Source organism: Panthera leo, chromosome D2, assembly GCF_018350215.1.
Source record: "Panthera leo isolate Ple1 chromosome D2, P.leo_Ple1_pat1.1, whole genome shotgun sequence".
Lineage (NCBI taxonomy): Eukaryota > Metazoa > Chordata > Mammalia > Carnivora > Felidae > Panthera > Panthera leo.
Genome location: NC_056689.1, coordinates 17463476 through 17485518, shown reverse-complemented (window position 1 = coordinate 17485518; position 22043 = coordinate 17463476). Strand labels below are relative to the sequence as shown.

General features: G+C 46.7%; 1 protein-coding gene and 1 pseudogene across 4 annotated transcripts in view; one reads left to right on the top strand and one right to left on the bottom strand.

Moving 5' to 3' along the window:
* The first annotated feature begins 12767 nt into the window (after nt 1-12767).
* Nucleotides 12768-22043, top strand: part of COG2 (component of oligomeric golgi complex 2) — a 55280-nt gene continuing 46004 nt past the window's right edge. For all 4 annotated transcript variants that reach the window (XM_042907869.1, XM_042907868.1, XM_042907871.1 and 1 more), the window contains exon 1: nt 12768-12960. In XM_042907869.1, coding sequence (XP_042763803.1) covers nt 12889-12960 — 72 coding nt within the window. In that variant the 5' untranslated portion in view covers nt 12768-12888. The remainder of the gene's footprint in view (nt 12961-22043) is intronic.
* On the bottom strand, nt 17068-21613 carry LOC122201887 (annotated as a pseudogene).

The following is a 22043-nucleotide window of genomic DNA, read 5'->3' as shown; positions in this document are numbered from 1 at the left end:
GCTGTCCTGTGTCCTGTCCCATCCCTCCCTAGTGACTTGGCATGCTCCCTCCGTATGGGGTCTGTTAGCAACCAAGGGTCTTTTCAACGAAAGTTATCTCCTGATCTGTTGGCCTTACTATCCCTAAATAATAAAAAATCCATAAATCAAAACCGACTTCCTGGAGGAGGTGATGTATGAGGAGAATACTGAAGAATGTCAGGGAGTATTTTTTTTTTAAGATTTTAATGTCTATTTTTGAGAGAAAGAGAGAGAGAGGAGAGGGAGCAGGCGAGGGACAGAGAGAGAAGGAGACACAGAATCTGAAACAGGCTCTAGGCTCTGAGCTGTCAGCATAGAGCCCTACGTGGGGCTCAAACCCACGACCCATGAGATCACAACCTGAACTGAAGTCGGAATGCTCAACTGACTGAGTCACCCAGGCACGCCATGGAAGGATTATATTTGTAAAACAAGCCGGCAAAAAGTGTTTTAGGTACAGGGAACAGTAGGAGTGACCTCCTGGAGGTAAGAGATAGCCAAAGGCATCCAAGAACTCACAGCAGTTCACTGTGGTTAGAATACGGAACCCAAGGGGCACCTGGGTGGCTCAGCCGGTTAAGCGTCCGACTTCGGCTCAGGTCATGATCTCACAGATCGTGAGTTCGAGCCCTGCTTCGGGCTCTGTGCTGACAGCTCGGAGCCTGGATGGAGCCTGCTTTGGATTCCGTGTCTCCCTCTCTCTCTGCTCCTCCCCCGCTCACATTCTGTCTCTCAAAAATAAACACTAAAAAAAAAGAACATTGAACATGAGGGAGGAGTGGATAAAGTGAAGTTGGAGAGATCTTTAGGCACCAGATCTGTAAGGTCGTTATGTGCCATGTTTGGAAAGCAGTGGAAGCTAGTGGCCATTATGTTGCAGCTGACCACTGTGCTTTCTCACCTTCCTTTTTCTGGGGACAGCATTGCATTGACCCTGGGTAATTTCTTCCATGCTTTACGGGGTCTGGGGACCACACACATAAACACACACAGTGGTGGGTCCACCTGACTCAAAGAGGGACCAATCAGAATCTCCCTCGGATTGATATGTAAATAGAAGGAAGGAGAGGTTATCTTTTTAGTGACCTTACCGGCCTTGCTGGTGGGGATTCAGGACTTGGCAACGGCCATCCTCCCTAACACTCGAAGAGACTCTGACCAAAGAAGAAAGCAGCCACATGAAGACAAGTAAACATGAGACATGGATAGAAAGAACATGTGTTCTGCTGATTTCCAGTCCCTAGTTCTTGACTCTGAAATTCCAACTCTTCAGCTCTTTTGATTTGATGAACCACAGTATCCTTCCCTATGCGAACCTGGAAATCCCTTTGTTTTGTTTGGTTTGTTTGTTTGTTTTTCCCTTTCGGTCCATCCACTTCGCTTTGGATTGCTGTCACTTGCCATCAAAGAGTCTTGCAAAAGTCCTACACTAGGGAAACTTGGACAGCCTTAGGAGGTTCTATTTTCAATAGGAGATGGACATAATGAGATGTGTGTTTTAGAGTGATCATTTTGGAAGAAGTGTAGAGGATAGATTGGTGTGGGGAGGGAAGGAAGAAAGGCGTATGGCTGGAGATGGGAAGACAGCTTGGAAGGCTAGTTACGGTAGTTCTGGCAGGGTGCGGGGAGTGCCGGAAGCAGAAGGGAAGAAGGGGCAGTGGAAAGATTAAACACACACAGGGTGGGAAGATTAATGCGATTTTGTGAAATCCGAAATTGTTAGGCTTTTAACACACTTACTTTGGGATCTAATATTTAAACTTTTTTAAATTTTCTCTGGTGGCGATGACACCATAATCTTTTCCGTGATTAAGAACTCTGAAATCTTGGGGTGCCTGGGTGGCTCAGTCGGTTGAGTGTCTGACTTCGGCTCAGGTCACAATCTCGCGGTTCGTGAGTTCGAGCCCCGCGTCGGCTCTGTGCTGACAGCTCGGAGCCTGGAGCTGCTTCGGATTCTGTGTGTGTGTGTGTGTGTGTGTGTGTGTGTATCTCTGCCCCTCCCTGTTCATGCTCTGCCTCTCTCTCTGTCAAAAATAAACAACAACACATTAAAAAAAAAAAAAAAAAAAAGAACTCTGAAATCTTGATCTGCCCTGGTCTGTAGACTGTCAGCTGGGGCTTGAGTGAAATGGAAAGTGACTGAAGGGTTTTACCCTGGTGAGTGGAAGGTGGTGATGGGATTATTTTTGAATTTTTTTTAAGTTTATTTATTTATTTTGAGAGAGAGAAAGAAAGAGAGAGAGAGAGAAAAAGAGAGACACAGGGCTCGATCCCGGGAACCATGAGATCATGACCTGAGCCGAAATCAAGAGTCACATGCTCAACTGACTGAGCCACCCAGGTGCCCTCCTTTTACATTTTTAACGGTTTTCTTTTTTTAATTTATTGTTGAGACAGAGGGAGACAGAGCATGATTGGGGGAGGGTCAGAGAGAGAGGGAGACAAAGAATCTGAAACAGGCTCCAGGCTCCAAGCTCCGAGCTCTGAGCTGTCAGCACAGAGCCCGACACGGGGCTCAAACTCACAGACTGCGAGATCATGACCTGAGCCGAAGTCGGACGCTTAACTGACTGAGCCACCCAGGCGCCCCTCCTTTTGCATTTTTAGAAGTTCACTTTGGCTGCTGTGTAGAGAACAGATGAGGCCTGCTTTGGATTCTGTGTTTCCCTGTGTCTCTGCCCCTGCTCGTGCTCTGTCTCTCTCTCTCAAAAATAAATAAACACTAAAAAAGAAAAGAGAGAGAGAGAGAAGAATAGTTAACAATAGAAAAAATAAATTTGCTGCCCCCATGGAGCTTCCATTTTAGCGGCTGAGTAGGAAAATAAGCAAATAAACACACACACATATGAGATGTTGACAAGGACTAGGAAGAAAAGTAAAGCTGGGTAAGGGGACACGGAGGCTGGGGGCTTAAGGGAGCAGATTCGTATTTATTTTTTATTGGTATTTTATGGAGGAGTGTGTCAGAGAAGACTCTCGTTTGAGCAAAGACCTGGAGGAAATTGAGGAACGAGCAATTGTGCCGTCTGGACAAGAACATTCCAAACAAAGCAAACAGTAGACACAAGGTAGGAGCACATCCGGTGCGTTTAAAGAATGGAACAGAGACCAATAATGCTGGACAAAGAAAAAGAGCAAGAGGGCAAGTGGTAAGAGGCAGGTAAGGGAGGCAGTGGGGTCGTGTTCAGTCTCAAAGGCCCTGAGAAGGATTTGTCTTCAACTTTGTGCCAGATGAGAAGCTGTTGGATGGCTTTGAAGAGGCTTGACTTGACTTAGATTAGAAAAGAATTATGCAGGCTACTGTGTGCACAATAGACTTGTGGGGTGGGGAGCAAGGGTGGAGGCAGGGAAACCAGTTAGGAGGTTATTTGCATTAACGTAGATGGAGATTTCATGACCTCTGTACTGTTGACATTTTGGGCCACATAGATTTTTTTGTCGTGGGGGCTATTCTGTGCACCGCGGGATGTTTCTTTAGCAGGACTCCTGGCCTCTGACCACTAGATGCCAGCAGCACCCTTTCCCCCAGTTGTGACAACTAATATGGTCTCCAAGATTGTCAAAGTCCCCTCGGTGGACAAAACCCTCCTGGTCGAGGACCACCGACCTAGGTGAGTAGAGTGGTGGAGGGACCGGAGTGGTAGATGTGAGAATGGGGAGAAGTGGTGAGATTCTGGGTGTATTTTGAAGGGCAAACTCGCAGGATTTGTAGATAAATTAAGTGCAGAGTGTATGGAAAGGGTGTAAGAATTGGGATGATTCTACGATTCTTTGGCCCGAGGCACTGGAACAGCCAAGGTGCCATTTGCTAAGATGGGAAAGACTACAGGAGAGGCAGGTTTGATGGGAAACAGGGGTGGTTGGCTTAGGAAATATTACATTTGAGATGGCGGTTGAACCCAAACAGGAATGCCAAGCAGGCAGCTGAGTACACGCGTTCGGAGTCCAGGGATGAGGTCCAGACTGGAGACACAAATACGAGCATCATTAGGATAGAGGTGATATTTCAGGACGTGAGAAGGAGTGGGCTTATCTACGCAGTGAGTACGGACAGAGGTGTGTTCAACAGCCCCGTGGTGTCTGTCCCTTTGTGTTACGTCCTTTGAGTGTGGACGGGACCTAGGACTTGCTCTTAACCTAGTAGAAGTTGGCAAGGTAAGAGGTTATCACTCTTATGATTACATCACATTAAATCAGGCTCTGGTTTCGCACTATAGTAGGAAGGTCTCCTGCTGGCCTTGAAGGAGCAAAGAGCCATGTTTCAAGCCACCTATGGCAGGGAACTGCAGGTGGCCCCTGGGAGCTGAGGATAATGTCTGGTTCACAGCCGGAATCTCCTCCCCACCTCCCACCAAACCGTACAGATGCGAGGAAGTGAGTTCTGCCAACAGCCTGAGTGAGTTTGGAAGCGGATTCCTCCCCAGGTGAGCCCGTCGGTGAGAACAGCCTGGTTGACAGCCTCACTTCTGCTTGGAGTGAGAGCTTGAGGGGAGGACCCCATAAGGCTGTGCCTGGACTCCTGATGACATATGATGAGCTAATAAACTGGGTTGTTTAAAGCTACTAAACTTGCTGTTATTTGTTATGAAGTAACCATGAAAAACAAGGCAACAGGCCCAAAATGGCGTCGCTTAGGCTAAGCCCATGTCACCAAACTGAGACTTAATTACAGCATGGGCTCCCCCCTCTCAAACGAGTCAATCAGGAGCCACCAGATCATCTGCATGATAGACCTCTGCCATCCCCTGAAGGAAAGTCACCTGGCCGTAACCAACCTGTTTTTTTTGTTGTTGTTGTTTTTGTTTTTGTTTTTGCCTGGTGTCACTTCTATGCTCCTCCTGCCCTGTGCCGAACAAGCCTTTCATTTTATACAGCTCCTCAGAGCTCCTTTTGATCTGTTAGATGGGATGCTTCCCATTTCATGAATCATTAAAGAAAGCCAGTAAGTTCTTTAAAACTTACTCAGTTGAATTTTGGTTTTTAACGCAACAGGAAACTCAGACCGAAGGTCTGGGTCCTGGAGCCCACCAACGTTTAAAGGTCAGGAAGTTCAGGAGAACCCAGCCAAGTCGACAGAAAGCAGCCATCAGTGACAAGGGTGGAAAACGAAGGAAGAGTCAGAATCTAGATGAATAAAGTGTAACATTCCAAGCAAAGTGAAAGGACTTGTGCGTCATTTAGGATGGACGGGTTGAGTCATTTGAGATCTGGGAATTAATCATCGGATTCGGCCAGGTGGTAGTTCCTAACGGTCTTGTGATGCACCTGTACAGGTGTAGTCGCGGGACCAGAGCCTGTCTGCAGTATCTGAAGTGCAAAAAAAATTTCAGGTTTTGGATTCAAATGGGAGCTGTGGATATGAAGAGCAGTGATCAAGTCTGACTTCACTTTTGGGGGTAAAATCAGCAGGTTTTGTTGATGGATTAGATACGAGATAAGGGAAAGGAAGGAGTCATCTCAGGGGCTGAGGCTTTAGCCACTAGGTAGATGGGGATGCCATTTACTAATATGAGGAGACTGGGAAATGAGCTGGTTGAGGAGAAAGCAGGTTAGAAATCATGCTGAGGGACGCCTGGGTGGCTCAGTCGGTTAAGCTTCTGACTTTGGCTCAGGTCATGATCTCGTGGTCCGTGAATTTGAGCCCCACATTGGGCTCTGTGCTGACAGCTCGAAGCCTGGAGCCTGCTTCGGATTCTGTGTCTCCCTCTCTCTCTGACCCATCCCCGCTCACGCTCTCTCTGTCTCTGTCTCTCAAAAATAAATAAAAATGTTAAAAAATTAAAAAAAAAATCGTGTTGAAAATATGACTCTCATGGGGCACCTAGGTGGCTCAGTAGGTTGAGTATCTGACTCCTCAATTTGGCTCAGGTCATGATCCTGTGGATTTCGAGATCGAACACTGAGTCAGGCTTTGTGTTGTTAGCATGGAACCTGCTTGGGATTCTCTCTCTCCCTCTGTCCCTCTGCCCCTCCCCCCGCGCATGCTTGCTCTCTTTCCTTCTGTCTCTCAAAATAAATAAATAAACTTAAAACAATACGACTTCTGTTACGTATTCATATGGAGAAATGCTGTAGGCAGTTGGACATGTGAGTCTGGGCTCCAAGGGCAGGTCAGGATTGGAGACACTAACTTCAGAGCCTTCAGTCTGTACAAAGTACTGAAATCAATAATGCCAGATGGAATCATCTAGAGCAGTGATTCTCAAACGGGGGTTGGGAGGCCGGGGGTTTTGCTCCCAGGGCAGATTGAACAATAGCTGGGGACACTTTTGGTGTTTTGAACATTGTTTTTAATGTTTTATTTATTTATTTATTTATTTATTTATTTATTTATGAGAGAGAGAGAGAGAGAGAGAGAGAGAGAGAGCGCGCACAGGTGCGGGAAGGGGCAGAGAGCAAGGGAGGCACAGAATCTGAAGCAGGCTTCAGGCTCCGAGCTGTCAGCCCAGAGCCTGATGCAGCGGGGCTCGAACTCACGAGTCGTGAGATCATGACCTGAGCCGGAGTCAGATGCTTAACCAGCTGAAACACCCAGGCGCCCCATGCCTTGAACATTTTTAAACTGGCGTCTGAAATTTGTAATTAGAGACTTTGCATCACAAGCTCATGTATAGTTTATTAACTAGACATCGACAATATTTAAAAAAATAACATAGGAAAGGATTGACTTCACTGGAATAACATGTTCCTGATACCATTTCATTTTTTGAAAAGAAGAACAAGCTAGTTTTCTATTATTTTACTTACCGAACCACACTGGAATGGAAAGAAATCATTACAATGCTTACTTGTGTTTTTTTTTTTTTTTCCTATTGTGTCCCTAAAGGATATATATATATATATATATATATATATATATATATATAGTTTAATTTAAATATAAAGGCATCCGTGTCACGAACCCGAACTGATTGTCCTTCTGATTTCACAGCATGTCAACATCAGCCCAAATACCTTCTCTCCAATGCTAACCTTCAACCTTAATAAGGACAGGAAGCACTAAATGCGGAGCCTCAAGATTACTCACTGAAGGGCATTACTTAAAACAAAGGCGGTGTTTCAACTTTGGTATCAGCCCAAGTCATATACTCTAATAAGATTTGGGAGGTGTATGTTGCTGTCCCAGGGTGTGAGGGGAGTATCATGATATCAGACCCATTCTTGGACATAGAATTATATTACAGAGGATATATGGAGTATGGATCTGGAAATGGACTCCCTTAAAATGATCTGGGCACAAGGCATTTTTTTAAGTTTATTTATTTTGAAAGAGAGAGCGCACGCACGTGTGCGCAGGGGAGGGGCAGAGAGAGAGAGAGAGAGAGAGAGAGAGAGAGAGTCCCAAGCAGGTTCCACGCTATTAGCTCCGACATGGGGCTTGAATTCATTAACCATGAGATCACAACCTGAGCTGAAACCAAGAGTTGGACGCTTAACTGACTGAGCCACCCAGGTGCCCCTTTTCAAGGATTCTTTAGAGAGTTTTCAAGTATCTTTGGGGACACAGTACCCTAATTAGGAGCCCACAGGTATGGACAAATATTTTACAAGTTATACTGTGAATGAAGTGGGGAAAGAAATAAAGAGGTTGCTATAGGAAGATGTAAGGTCAAAGGAAGTCCATTTTGTTTTGTTTTGTTTTGAAGACAGAAGGTCAATTGTATGCTGACGGCAACAATCCATTGGAAAGGAGACCTTGATGTCCCTGGCAATGCCGGAGGGAAGAATCCCAAGCACAAGAAAGGGCACCCAGCTGGGTAGGTTAGAGCTGGGGCAAGTCCTCCCCTTTAATAGTCTCTCACTGCTCTTCTCGATAACCCTGAGCTACCTTCAGCTAACATTGTCTTTGTTTCTTGTACATTTCTCCAATTGCAATGTAAATTCCATAGTGACGGGGACTTTTCTGTAGTGTTCCCCACAGAGTTGCAAACACTCAGGGCAGTGTGGAGCACATAGCAGGTACTTACTAAATATTTGTGGAATAAATGCTTAGAAATGAACAAAAATGGATACAAATGCAGGTATAGGTTTGATTTGATGGTGACAAGAGGAATTCCTCCATAATTCGTTTTTATTTCCTTGAAGTGTGACAGTAGGCATGAGCTTAGAGTAGGAGACATTGTTCAGAAGAGGTGGGGGGGGGGGGGGTTGTTGAGGCAAGTCTTGAAGATGGTCATCCATTAGAGGGGGAGCAAACCCCCTGGAGAGACAAGGGAGTTTGTAGTCAGTGTTGAATACCCATCGCAGGTTTGTGGTCAAGTGTTTCAAAGTACAACAGGTTGGCTCAGTTGTATGATTGATTCCTGGCTTTCTGGTACATGCAGTTGGCATTGGTGGAGGCCATTTGTAAAGAAACAAAATGAAGGAGAAGCAAGCCTTTCTGAAAAGATGATGTATCATCGTTTGGATGATCTTTGCAACATGCCGAGTTTTGAGGCACCGGTGGGATATGAAAGTGAAACAGTATAAGGAGGTGGTCAGTTACATGGGTCTGGTGGAGAGGAGAGAAGCCGATGGTGGTTAAGCAATTAGAGAGGTATTAGCTCGTGAACGGGAGCTGAAACCAAGGGCACAGTTGATCTCACTACAGGAGAGGGGAGCTGGGAAGAGAAAGGTTAACCGAACCCTGAGGAACACTGATGGGAAAGAGTCCTATACATTTGTCATGCATGACAGTGTCTACACAGATTCTGGCCTCAGGGCCAATGCCTGGTCTTGAACTTCATCCATTCTTTCCCTTGGGTATAGGACTGGGGCACAGAAGGTGATTCTAAAATTCACTCTGATTTGATTTGTCTGCACTTTCATTTACTAGAATCCTACCATAGTTTATTAATTGAAATGCTGCTTGTATATAATTTCCTTTTTTTAAATACGTATTTCTTTTTTTTTATTTTTTTTAATGTTTACTCATTTTTGAGAGACAGAGAGACAGAACACGAGGGGCAGAGAGAGAGGGAGACACAGAATCCAAAGTAGGCGCCAGGCTCCGAGCTGTCAGCACAGAGCCCGACGCGGGGCTCGAACTCACAAACGGTGAGATCATGACGTGAGCCAAAGTCAGACACTTAACCGACTGAGCCACCCAGACGCCCCAATAATTTTCTCAAAAAGATAAAATAATGACCTTTATGCAAACATAAGATGAACGCTTGTAAGGATTTTACTTAATTCATTAATTAACAAGGGAACCACTAAGATGTTACCACCACAATTACGTACGATTTACAGAGTTGCAAAATAGCTCAAACACAAGAAAGGCACAGAATATCCCACAGAATCAGACATAGTCTTTCATGATTTTCCCCATAATGCTTTTAAAAATTTATCGCTATCATTTCTATTCTTTGAATAAGACCGATAAAATGTTAGTCTGTTATAAAATTCACATGGGAGAATATTCCGGTACTGTCATACCCCATTTGGGTACTCACTGATTGGGGGGGAAGAGGCAGAATTTGGGATCCCTTAGGATTAATCTGTTTTCTAGTTGGAATGGGAAATATTTAAGAATCAAACCAAATGACCTCCAATCCACTCTGGAACGAAAGAGGGTATAATTCAAATACAGAAGATGTTGAAATGGTCTTCTTGGCTCATTGTGAGATTTTCAAGTTGAATGGAGCCCTCTGCCACGATGTCTGTCCTCCACACCCCGCCTCACGCTTGCTTTCCTGGGAATTTGGGGCTGCCAGACTATACATTCAGTTCCAGTTCAAAATGGAAACCCTCCTCGGGGCGCCTGGGTGGCTCAGTCGGTTAAGCATCCGACTTCAGCTCAGGTCACGATCTCCCGGTTGGTGAGTTCGAGTCTGGCGTCGGGCTCTGGGCTGACAGCTTGGAGCCCGGAGCCTGCTTCGGATTCTGTGTCTCCCTCTCTCTGCTCCAACCCACTCTCTCTCTCTCTCTCTCTCTCTCTCTGTCAAAAATAAAAAAAAAATTAACTTTTTTTAAAAAAAAAATGGAAACCCTCCTCTCCTGCAGTAGTGAACAAAGACAACTCTGGTTGCCATTGGAGGATTTGGCTGCTTCAGTCCAACAGTTCAGGAAAGGATCAGAAGGGGCAGATGGATGATATTGGAGAAAACGCTCGTGTGAGTTCCCAGAGCACAATATTTCTCTTTGCGATTTTTGAGTGTTCCGCAGCAAAGCTGCCAAAAATATGAAAAGTATAAATAGAGAAGAGTGGGAAGGAGAAATGGGGACCTGTCACATTGGCAGAGAAAATAGGGAACTGAGAATTTTCCAGAGATGCAAAGTCACAGGGGGTTAACATTTACTTAGAAATGAACTCGCAGGCACAAGCTTTAGAATGAGATTAAGGCAAGAAAGACAAATTAGGGAATAGATTAAAAAAAAAATGTCAATTTCAAGTCTCTCTCGTGAGGAAAGTACAGATCGGAGAAGACAGGAGAAACTAGGATAGACTGACTGCCGATCATGTCTTTACTGATTAGGCTACGTACCTACTTTCTTTGTTTAATGTTTATTTATTTTTGAGAGAGAGAGACAGATTGGAAGTGGGGGAAGGGGCAGAGAGAGAGGGAGTCACAGAATCGGAAGCAGGCCCCAGGCTCTGAGCTGTCAGCACAGAGCCCAATACAGGGCTCGAACTCACGAGCTGTGAGATCATGACGTGAGCCGAAGTGAGATGCTCTCCATTAGCATCTGGGGTCTTTCCTGCAGCTCCTGGCTTTGATAGGATGCATCATTACCACAGCCTATGATTCCAAGCCCACTCTGTGGGGTCTTGGCTGTTCCCTATTGACTCTTGGGAGGAGAGCAGGTAGCAGGGTCTTTATCCTTCTTTGCCACCTAACCCCTTCAGCATCCCCGACATCAGCACCCCAGGAGGCACACGTTCAGGTTCATTTCTTTACCAAAGGCCTGGCAATACTTGCAGAAGGGAATTATAATGGAGATAAGGAGCGGTTCAACTCCTGGCTCAGCTAGAGTTCCTCAGCTTTCTTTGAACTATAAACCAAGGTATTTGGGAGCCAGGAATGATGTGGTGCCTGGGATTTGCTTTAAAATATATTCCAGGAGCGCCTGGGTGGCTCAGTCGGTGAAGCGTCTGACTCTTGATCTCAGCTCACCTCACGATCTCGCGGTTCGTGAGCTCAAGCCCCACATGGGGCTCTGCACTGACGGTGCCGAATCTACTTGAGATTCTGTCTCCCTCTCTCTCTGCCCCTCCCCTGCTTGCTCTCTCTCTCAAAATAAGTAAATAAACTTAAAATATGTATTTTAGACACTCCCCCCTCCCCTTGTTCGTGGACAGGCTCGGGAAGGCTTGTGCTCTCCACCCTTTTTCTGCATGTTTGCAAAATTTCATAATAAGAGTAAACGAACGAAAACCAAATGATGAGGTTTTCATTCCCTATAGCCACAGAAACATAATAGGGCCACAGAGTGCACTCCTCATAATTGCTCCTCTGGCAATTTATTCTGATTTTCTGGACTGACTCCAGCTCTCATCCTCTGTCACATTCTCTGAGTATTGGCAGGAAGTATTTCCTTCGCGAAGCCTTGCCAGGCCCGATGGTAGGGAATAGATTGTTGCAGATTCCATACCCACATGTTTAAAACGTGGCCAGTTTCCTGTCTGGAGTGACTTGAACGCAAGACTGTCTTTGTAAGGCATTGTCTTTCACTGTTCCACCCCCTTTTTAGGACTATTAAGGGTTAATGGCATCTCCAACAGCAGCCGAGGCCTGGTTTCTTAAAGCAAGGCTGCAGGAAGCAAAGACTTGCAGGGTGAAGAGTGTGAAGCGTGATTTGTGGTTTGAGTTGTCACAAATTCAAGGAGAAAAAAAAGAAAAACGAAGCATCATTTGACCATGGCATTCACACGAAAGGGTGGGGGGGCAGCAGTGGAAGAAAGAACAAAGGAAGAAGAAAGAAAACCTCAAAATAAATTTTGGGGATGGGTGGCGGGGAGGAGGAGAGAGAAAGTCTCAGAAACTGCGGGGAGGTGCGGCGATTGCACCAATACTGGCCACAAACACACACATTTGCTAATTCCTGGCTTAGATTAGAAAAAAAATACGCATGCACTACTTGTCGGCTGTGTTTTGTCAGCAGGTAGCGACAAAATCTCGAGGTTTTAAGAACCCTGACGACCCAAAGTTGTTCTCCGAAGCTGCCCACCCTGGACCTGAGCCCGAAGTGGAGCAGGTTGCTGCCCAGAGGACCTAAGGCTGTGCCCAGCTGCCCACCTTCCTCCCGGCAGTTCCCAGGATCGGAGCCCACGGGAGGAGAAGCTACGCTCGCCTGCGACTGCCGGGGCTAAGGGCGGTGGCCCAGTCTCCCACCGAGGCCTCAGCGCCCAGGCGGCGGCGGCGGCGGCGCACGGGGACCGGAGGAGTGACATGGTGATGTGCCCAACTCTGGGAGACCGGCCTCAGAACCAAGGGGCCAGCATCCGGCCACGGCTATGCTCTCCGCGGAACAATCTCAGGGAGAAGACACCGGCTGCGAGCCGATTTTCCAGTGGAAAGGGTGGGGTGGGGAGGGAGCGCCCCTGACCCTTCCCGCCGGTCCCCTCCCGGGCTCACCCCGCCTGGCCCGGAGCTGGGCTACCCGGAGGAAGCGTGCGCGGGGCCGCAGGGCCGCCCTCCGACGCAAGGGGGCAGCAACACCCGCCGAAGCAGCGGCGGCGGTCCGCGCGCCGCTCTTGGCGGCCGCAGGCGGAGGCGGACCCGCGGCGTCCTCGCTCATTGGCCACGGCGCGGGCGCTGCCATGTTGGCGGAAGCGGTGCCTCTGTGCCGTGGAAACTGGCCGTGGCTGCGGCCGCAGCGTCCGAGCGCGCAGCCTCCTGCCTCTCCTCGCTCGAGTCTCGGCGCCGAGAGGCGGCGGCCGGCGGGATGGAGAAAAGTAGGATGAACCTGCCCAAGGGGCCGGACACGCTCTGCTTCGACAAGGACGAGTTCATGAAGGTGCGCGCCGGGGGCTCCGCTCCCTGGAGCCGGGCCGTGGGTGGTCTGCCCTCCTTTGCCCTCCGGGGCCTCTCCTCGGGCCTCTCCTGCGCGCTTCCCGGGCCGCGCCCGCCACGGACGGGCCCTCGGCGCGGGGACCTCGCTGCGCTTCGCAGTGAGTCTCTTGGCCTCGGGTTTGGTAGGTGCAGCGTGGAGACAGCACTTCTGTGAAATCGCGCATATGGAGTGAAAAGGCCTGAAAGTTTTGAGCTAAACGTAAACGCCCCTGTTAGGACCCGACTCTGTTACCGCGCGGGGTGCGGTCAGATTGCCGGCCCCCTTGTCTGACAGCAGCTTGTTGCCAGTGCCTTGCCCCTAGAAGCTTCGTGAGCGTGTCTTGAAAACGTCTCTAAGCGTACGTGCTCACCCAGGGATCGGGTCGGGTAAAAAAGGCCCTTAATCTAAAGTTTTTGCCTGACATTCGTCTACAGCTCCTGGAATGAGAGATATAAAGACTGTACTGTCCTTACTTCTGTTTCAGGGCTACAGAGCGGACCATTGTCCTTTTCTAAAGTTGCCCTATTTCTCTTCCTAAGGTGAACTTGAAACTTGTCTGCGGATAATTGTAGGACATAAACGTACTGATTAGAGATCTAAACTGAGAACGTTTTACTGACGATAAAGGTTCATCAAAGCACAGCCTTGAAAATGTCCAAGATTTGAATCAGAGCCAGGAGGAACTTTGCATACCCAGTTTGTGTATCCCTCTGGGTCTGTACTTAAACTATCAAAAAAAAATATGTGTACTGTTTAAGGACTGGGATTTTTGACACCACTTAGTAGCTGGCTTCGGTGTTAAAAAGTTAAAAAGTTTTGGTTCTGTAGGCACCTAAAATTTTGAAAGAGTGAGTTTAAGTGTCTTATTTTTTGGTGGCTTCAACTCCTAATATGTTTTTTTTTTTTTTTTTCCTTTTCAAGGTTAACCAGCTTTTGATATTTGCATTCAGATCATATCTCCCAAACTCTGGCCTTAAAAAGCATTTCTATCTGGATCCTCTGTATTGTGGCCATTGTTGTTTTTAATATGTAGGGCTGTCTAGACCGAGGAAGAAGGTACTCTTGTTCTTGTACAGTGGTGTTTCTAAACCACTGTAATAAAAGGTGTAACTCGAATGGAATGTCTAAACTTTTTTTTGATGTTTATTTATTTTTAAGAGAGAGAGAGAAGGAGATAGAGCATGAACAGAGGAGGGACAGAGAGAGAGGGAGACACAGAATCTGAAGCTGGCTCCAGACCCTGAACTGTCAGCACAGAGCCTGATGCGGGGCTTGAACCCACGAACTGTGAGATCATGACCTGAGCCAAAGTCGGACGCTTAACCGACTGAGCCACCCAGGTGCCCCTCGAATGGAACGTCTAAAAGAGAGTACAAAGTGAATTCACTGATCCGGAAGCCCTTTGCTAACTAAGGATACATGATGAGGAGAGATCACAGGAGCATTTTCTCAGACTTCCCTAGCCCCGCCATGTTTCTCACTGTGAGCTGACAAAATGCTTTTGGTCAAAGCAGGTTCAGAAAATAGAACTCTCAGAATAGAAGTCCTAAAGTAGCGCTTCGAGGTAGGGAGAGAGCACACTGGCCAAGTGGCTGGAATCCCAGCGGCTCCGTGTTCTTTCACGGCTCTGAAACTTCCGAACATGCCACACAATCTGTAGGGCTAATTACCGTGACCACTTCGTTGGTAGAAGGAAAATACACGGAACGGCTGTTCCGTGTATTTTGCTATTGATTTTCTGGGTGGGACCTGGAGATAAAGGTTACCTGCAGCGTGGGTTTCCTTCAGAGGGACGTTTTAGAAGTTACAGTTCGGTGGCAGAAAGGATGGGTGGAGAGCTTGCCGTCGGGGTTCTGTTTCTACACGTTTTGTAACTGGAGAGGTTTTGTGCCCGAGGGAGAGGGAGAGAAAATCGTATTTTCCCTGGGAGAGCGGAGGTAACTTGCAATCCGGTCTGTTGACTAGAAATGGGCCCTCAGTCGGTCACACGCGAGGTGGACCTCCTTGGGCAGTGGTAGCAGTTGCTCATCGGTCAGCAGACACTCACTGATCACCTGCTGGGTGCCAGCCAGCAATTTGGACGTGGTGGTACAAAGCCAGGGAACACACGGCATTGGCTCTTGAGCGTGGTGGTAGGACGAACGTGTGTGCCCAGAATCCACCCTTAGTCCAGAGAGGCCGGGGCCTGGAAGAGTGGCCAGGAATGAGACCAGCAAGGAGGCCAGGTGCATGGGGTGGGGCTGCAAGTTGTACCTTGAAGGCTGCAGCCAGGGGTCTAAGTGGAGACACTACCCATCGTGGAGTTACGGTCAGGTTTAAAGCGGGAAGTTTCATGGTCCCGCCTGTTGCGTTGGAGCTGAGTGGCGGCAGGAGACTACTTACAAAGTTATTTCCGTGGTTTTTATGAGACCTAAGGAGAAACACAGAGGAGGGGAAAGGTTTGTGAAAGACGTAGGTGGTCAACACACAGGAGCGGCAGACCCGGAAGGGCCACTTGGGGCCGAGGGGGTGGCAACATCATTCTTTGTGACCTTAAAAATACCAAGATCCTTAGGCCTGACAGCCAACTCATAGACGAATAGGACGTAAGGTGTTGGCAGTAGGGAGAGAAAGTGGCGATGCCGACCAAGGTAAGTTAGACCTGTTTGCGTGGGTGTGCTGTTGACGTCATGGCCCTCTCCTTCCATCCCGATGTATGACCTCATCTCCAGTTTGACAGAAAAAATAGCGGCCATCAAATGGGAACTCCTCCGTCTTGCTGATAACAAGCCCATCCTTGTGTTTGTTCCCTTCCCCTCCTTCCCTGGTCTGTGGAGGGGCTCTCCTCCCTCCTCCAGGTAGCTTTTCACCCACGCCTGGAGCCCGTGCCCTCTTGCTTCCTCAGCACCCTGTTCGTACCCTCTCCTGCACTCCTTCCTGTTGGTTTGCACCCCTGCTCCCCTTTTAGCCTCTTCCACTTGGCCCTCCCGCCTCGAGGGGTCGCCCTGACACTGGAGCACATCACAGCCGGTGCTCAGGGGTCGTCTTTACTTTCTCACTTGTCACTCTTAGGGGACGCTCATCCCACTAAAGAGTTCTTACGAAGTTAACCGGATGTAAGTCAATCCCGCTGGCCTTTTTTCTGTCTCCTTACTTGCCCTCCCGGCAGACCAAATGCTCTGCATTGCTTTCTGTCTTCCTCTCTCTCTGGTCCGTCTCCTGTCTCCTGTAGCTGATGAATGGCTGGTTATGGGCTCAGTCACGTGTCCTCTCCTTGCCCCAGATGGCCCTTCATGCAGCTTTAGTGACCAGCTGTAGGCAGGGGAGGCAGATGCCTCTTTCTGGCCCAGATGTCCCCTGAGCTCCAAACCTATGTACTGCATTTGTTGTCTCTTCTTGGATGTCTCTGTGGTCCCTCAAACTTACCACGTTCGAAACTGAATTGGTGAGCACCTCCTCCCCTGAAAGCCAGCTTTCTTGTCCTATTGCCCGTCTCAGTACATGCTCCACCATGCATCGAGTTGTAAGTCCGCAAACCGGAAGTCCCTTCCTCCCTCCGTCGCCTTTCCAAAATCCAGTCTGTTACCAAGTCCCGTGGATTTCACTTCCTGAATACCTCTTGAATCCATCTACTCTCCATCTTTTCGCGTACCTTCACGGTGCTATCTGGCCATCACACCATCAAGGCCTCTTACCCGGTCTCCTTGCACCCGTCCTCGCCTGTTTCTAGTCCCTCATCTACACTACAGGCAGAGCGCTCTTTTCGAAACATGTATCTGGTCTCGTGTAACAGGTGGTTGGTTAGTCCACAGGCTCATGAGGAAACATTTTCCAAAACATTTGAACCTATTTCAAAGAGGCTCGTTCCCCTGCGGGATAGTTTTGATTGGCAGGCAGTGTAGTGCGTTTCTATGCTGAGCCAGTCTGCTGCTTCTGAACTGTATCAGTTCCTTTCCTGCACCCCCAGCGCATAGTGGCTTTGTTGGCACCCTGGGTAGGCACACAATACCTTTTTAATGAGAAGCGCCATCAGGAACCCTCTTTATGGTGACTGTAAGCATCTACAAGAGAATACAGATCTAGGGGGTGAGTCTCTGAGGCTCCTCCCTTATTGTAATTGGGTGAATTGGGGATATTGAAGCAGGAAGTGTGTCAAGGGCGTTCCTGTTCTCAAGGAGCGTGTATTCTAATGGGGAAATAGAAAAGGGAAAAATGACCAGCTGCTCAGATCTTGTATTTTGCTGGTCGAGTGGCTGTGACCTGGAAACGTGGGTCTCACTTTCAGCCCTGCTGTCCGTTGGCCTGTGACTTGGGACCGATCACTTGCCTCTGGGCTTCGGTTTCCGCAGCATCTGCATAATCTCTGCAGCCTCTTCCAGCCCTTGACATTTCATGCTTCTGTGAAAGAAGGACGGTAGTCACTTTTTCTGGTTCGAAGACAAGGAAACTGAGGCCTGGGGTGTCGTGACTTCCCCTAAAGTCACACGGTTATTTGGGGGCACATCGCGGGCCTTATCTCCTGACCCCCATGCTTCAGTCTTGGGAAATAATACTGTATAACCTGTTCCTTTCCAGAGGCCACAGGTGGGAACTTTGGGAAGTGGGATAATCGGAATATTGAGAACGGCCCAGAAGATGGCACAGAGTCTGAATGCGTGCATCCCACCAGTACGGAAGAGACCGAGGGCTGCCTCCTATTTTAGAAGAAGTCCTGACAAGGCTGGTGATCTGGACTCTTGGCCTGTAGCTTAGGTACAATAGAGGAGACGAGAGGGAAAAGGTGGCCTGTTCGAGGTGGACTTCGTTGACGGCACCTAGAAACTGACAGAGTGACTGACAGAGAAGGAAAGGAGGAAAGTGGCAAAACGCAGACAGTCTGAAAGTGGGTCCGCGGCCGATGCCCAGTGACCTCCACCCCGGGGAGTGCCTTCATCTCACAGGAGCTGAGCGCTCAACCTTGTAGGTTCTTAGTTTGATGCCACGTCTCGATGAAAAGATTCCTTTCTCTTCCGCATCAGTTTGAGACATCATAATATTTTTGAGACTGACTGCCACAAAAAAATTTGGATTAGCCCCATCTAGAACTTAGGTTACATTTCATTTTCATAGAAAAGTTTACTGATGTGAACTACTTTGGATGATAGGTAAGTGACATTGGACAAAGTTTATTTGATTGGCACTTTTGCAAGACGAGGTTCTTGCAAAAAAGTGGTTTTTTGGTTGTCCTTGCTTTTGATTTTCATCTTTTTTTTTTTATGTGAGCAGTCCTCTGATTTATAAAAAGATCCAACAAAATTTAAAATGATACAAAACGTCAGTTTCAAAACAACATCAGAAAGTGAGTGTATTTAACCGTACTCCGCTCATAACAGAGCAAGTGGGTAAGTAGGATAATTCATGCTGTGGCATATTGCTGTACAAAATGGAAACAAAAAGTTGGTAAAGGAAGGCTCAGGAACCCTCTCTTTTAAGAAATAGAACTGAGGGGCTCCATAATCATCGGGCATCCGCTCAACACTGTACCTGTGGTTAGAAATGTACGTGATGGGAACTCCAGGGATCTTCCAGATCCTTCCTTTAAGGTCTGGGTCCACTGAGGCCACAGTGTCAAACTTGTACTGAATTACTCCCTTGGACGAAGCAGTCCTCTGCATGGGTCCCTTTGTGTGTGCGTGGTCGTCGTTCACATCTTGGATCCTTGGCAGTCCTTAGAGCCACCCGTTCTGCCCTAATTCCTCAGTTTCAGCCATTGCACAGTCCGTTCTACAGGGGATACACTTGGCATACACACGGTCCATCACTGATTGTACTAAGCCAAGTTTGGCTTTCGTGGAAGAGTTGGTGAAGTTGGCATCAGCCAGGATGTGGTTGCATCACAAGAATAAGCAGGAAGGGTGTTGGGGGACTTCTCCTTGAGTGCACTGAGATCTTTTCTTTTCTTTCTTTTTAGGTTTTAATCCTTCTCTTCAAGCCTCTGATCTCAGAGACTGAGCATTCGCTTCATGGTCACGTACTTTCTTGCTTGCTTTTGCTTCCCCGTGTTCACGCTGCAGTCTTGTTTTTCCTTGCTTTTGATTTTCGAATCCACTCTTTGTAATCCTGTTAAAAAATTTCTCATTTGAATAAAATGTTGCACTTCTAGCGTACCGAGTTATTGATTATTAGTAATACTCAAATTTTGAGAGCAAGAAGATCTTTTTGTTATTTAACTAGTTTGATAGCGTTTAGCATCGAATTTCTTAAAACATTTAAACAGATTAATCACAAACTGGGACGTGGGCTCTTTTTTTTCTTTTTTCTTTTAAATTTTGTTTTTAAGGAGTCTCTACACCCAACGTGAGACTCGAACTCACGCCCCTGAGACCAAGAGTCATACGCTGTACCGACTGAGCCAGCCAGGTGCTCCTTGGGCTTGGGCTTTTTTTTTTTTTTTTTTTTTTAAGTTCCTCAAGCAATTCTAACGTACGACCGATGTTGAGAACGCTGGAACCAGATAATTCCACTAAGTAGCTCAAGAAATTAAGTTGAAAAAGTAAACTAAAACCCAACATAGATTATGATTAGTGTTAAATTGAGGGGAAAAGGAGAGAGAAAGAGAAGAAATCAGCTGGAACAGCATAATTAGGTGCTCAAATACTTGTTAGATGGGTGAATAAATTTACAGAATATAGGTTTCCTTTGCCTTCTCATAAGTATGTCAAACGGGTGTGTGTGTATATATATACATATATATATATATATATATATGTATATATACATATATATATATATGGAATGAAGGAGTTAGATATAAAATTGATTAAAATAATGTTGGAACAACAGCAACAAAATGTTAGAACAGATGTTGCTTAGAATTTAAGTGTTACTATTTCATGATACTTTTAAGATGATCTGTCTATAGATGGTGGAAAGAATTCGTTAGCGTATGTTTTTAAACTTCTCAAGCTTGAATAGCTTAGTAACCAAATAAAGTTGTGTTTGGGAGACACAAGTCCTAGTAGGCCATGTCATGTGCCCGTCACCCTGCCACAGTGAGAGATTAGAGGACAGGGACGCGAGGGAAGAGCTCCAGGGACCTTCTTGCATACATGCTGTTCCCTCGGGCAGGAACACTGTTCCCACACTTTCCCCAGGCCAGCTCCATCATGTCATTTGGATCTCAACTCAGATGTCTTTGTTCTACGTCTTTCCTGGTCATGCAAGTTCAGGTACCTCCCTGTCTCATCACTCACCTTCACAGTGTCCCATTTTCTTTGTGACTTTGATCACTATTCATTAGTATCACATTTATTTGTTTACATGTTTGTTTTCTCATTTCTGCATTAGAATATATGTTCCTTAAGAGCGGAGACCTTCTCATGGCTGTGTCCCCAGGTTTTAGAGCAGAGCTCGAGTTGCGTGGCCAATATTTAAGTAATATTTTGGGGATATACAAGGACTTTTATTCGTCTCTGTTGTCCTCTGGTCTTCAAGAAGGTTGGTAACACACACATGGGCTCACACTAATTTCTTAGGTCTTTTGAGCTGTATTTTATGTAATGTGTGGGTTAGCATTTATTTTGTATTTGTGTCTCGAAACGGAATCTGTTTCAGGGCAGAGATCATAAATTTTGTGTGCCTTCTTCATACCTCCCATAATTTGTAGATTCAGAATGATAGTGCCTGGGGCGGGGGGGTGTCTCTGGTTCTGTTGTGGATGTGGTAGGTAGTGACTTTACATTTCCATGTATTTGGGGGAACGTTATACTGCTTGGCAGCTTAGAGCATTTTGACCTTTCCACAGTTTTGCGCAGTTATCCCCGTGTTAAGGATACTAATATTTGGGTCTTTGGTGAGTTTTAAATGCTTAATTCCCTGGTTATTTTGTATTCGTCTTTGTTTGCCGTCCCGGAATGCAAAGGCATTAAAGTAGCTCAACTTTTAAACTCTATTTCGTTTTAAATTTGAGTGATGTCACCGCTACTCTAGTGGTTAATGGTTCTTAAATTGTCTGCAACTGGTCTGTTTTGCTGATTTAATATCCTGTGTTCTAGCATGTCTTGTGATTTCACAACTTCTGGCCTTTTGGGGCATTTGTACTTTACCTGGGTTCAAGTAGGAAATACCGCTGAGTATAAAGAGAAACTATTTTTCTTCTTACTTCGGGGCTTACAGACAACAAGTCTTGACTCCTTCCAGCTTTTCAGACATGGGAGGTTTTAATGTTTATTTACTTTTGAGAGAGAGAGAGAGAGCGAGAGAGCGGGAGCATAAGCTGGGGAGGGACAAAGAGAGAGGGAGACACAGAATCTCTAGCAGGCTCCAGGCTCTGAGCTGTCAGCACAGTGCCTGATGTGGGGCTAGAACTCATGAATCATGAGATCATGACCTGAGTCGAAGTCAGATGCTCAACCGACTGAGCCACCCAGGCGCCCCTAAAGTAGCGTTACTTTAGATTTTTTAAAGTATCTGCACATTTGACTTGTTGATGCTTAAGTTATTTCATTTTTCCTTGAGATGTAATTCACGTGATATAAAATTTACCGTTTTAAACTGTATTCTTCACTGGTTTTTAGTACGTTACTCCATGGTGCATCCATCACCACTGTCTAATTCTACAACATGTCCTTCCCCCCAAAAAGAAACCTATCAGCTCTGATTCTCCCCTCCCCCCGTTCCTTGGCAACCACTAATCTACTTTCTGTTTTTATGGATTTGCCTGTTCTAGAACATCTCCTATAAACGGAATCATATGATATGCAACCTTTTGTATCTGGCTTCCTTTAACCTTAGAGTAGAATGTTTTCAGGGTTCATCGATGTTGCAGCACGTAACAGTACTTTATTCTCCCCCCGCCCCCCTTTTTTTTTTTTGGCTGCGTGATAGGCTTTGCCACCTTTAAAGTATCCTCATCAATGGATGGACATTGGGTTGTTGATACTTTTTGGCGGTTATGAATGATGCTGTGAGTGTTTTTTGTGTGTGAGCATCTGTTGTCAGTTCTATCAGGTATATGCCTAGATGTAGAATCACTGGGTAGTTGTATGTTTCACTTTTTGAGGAATCGCTGAGCTGTTTTCCACATTAGC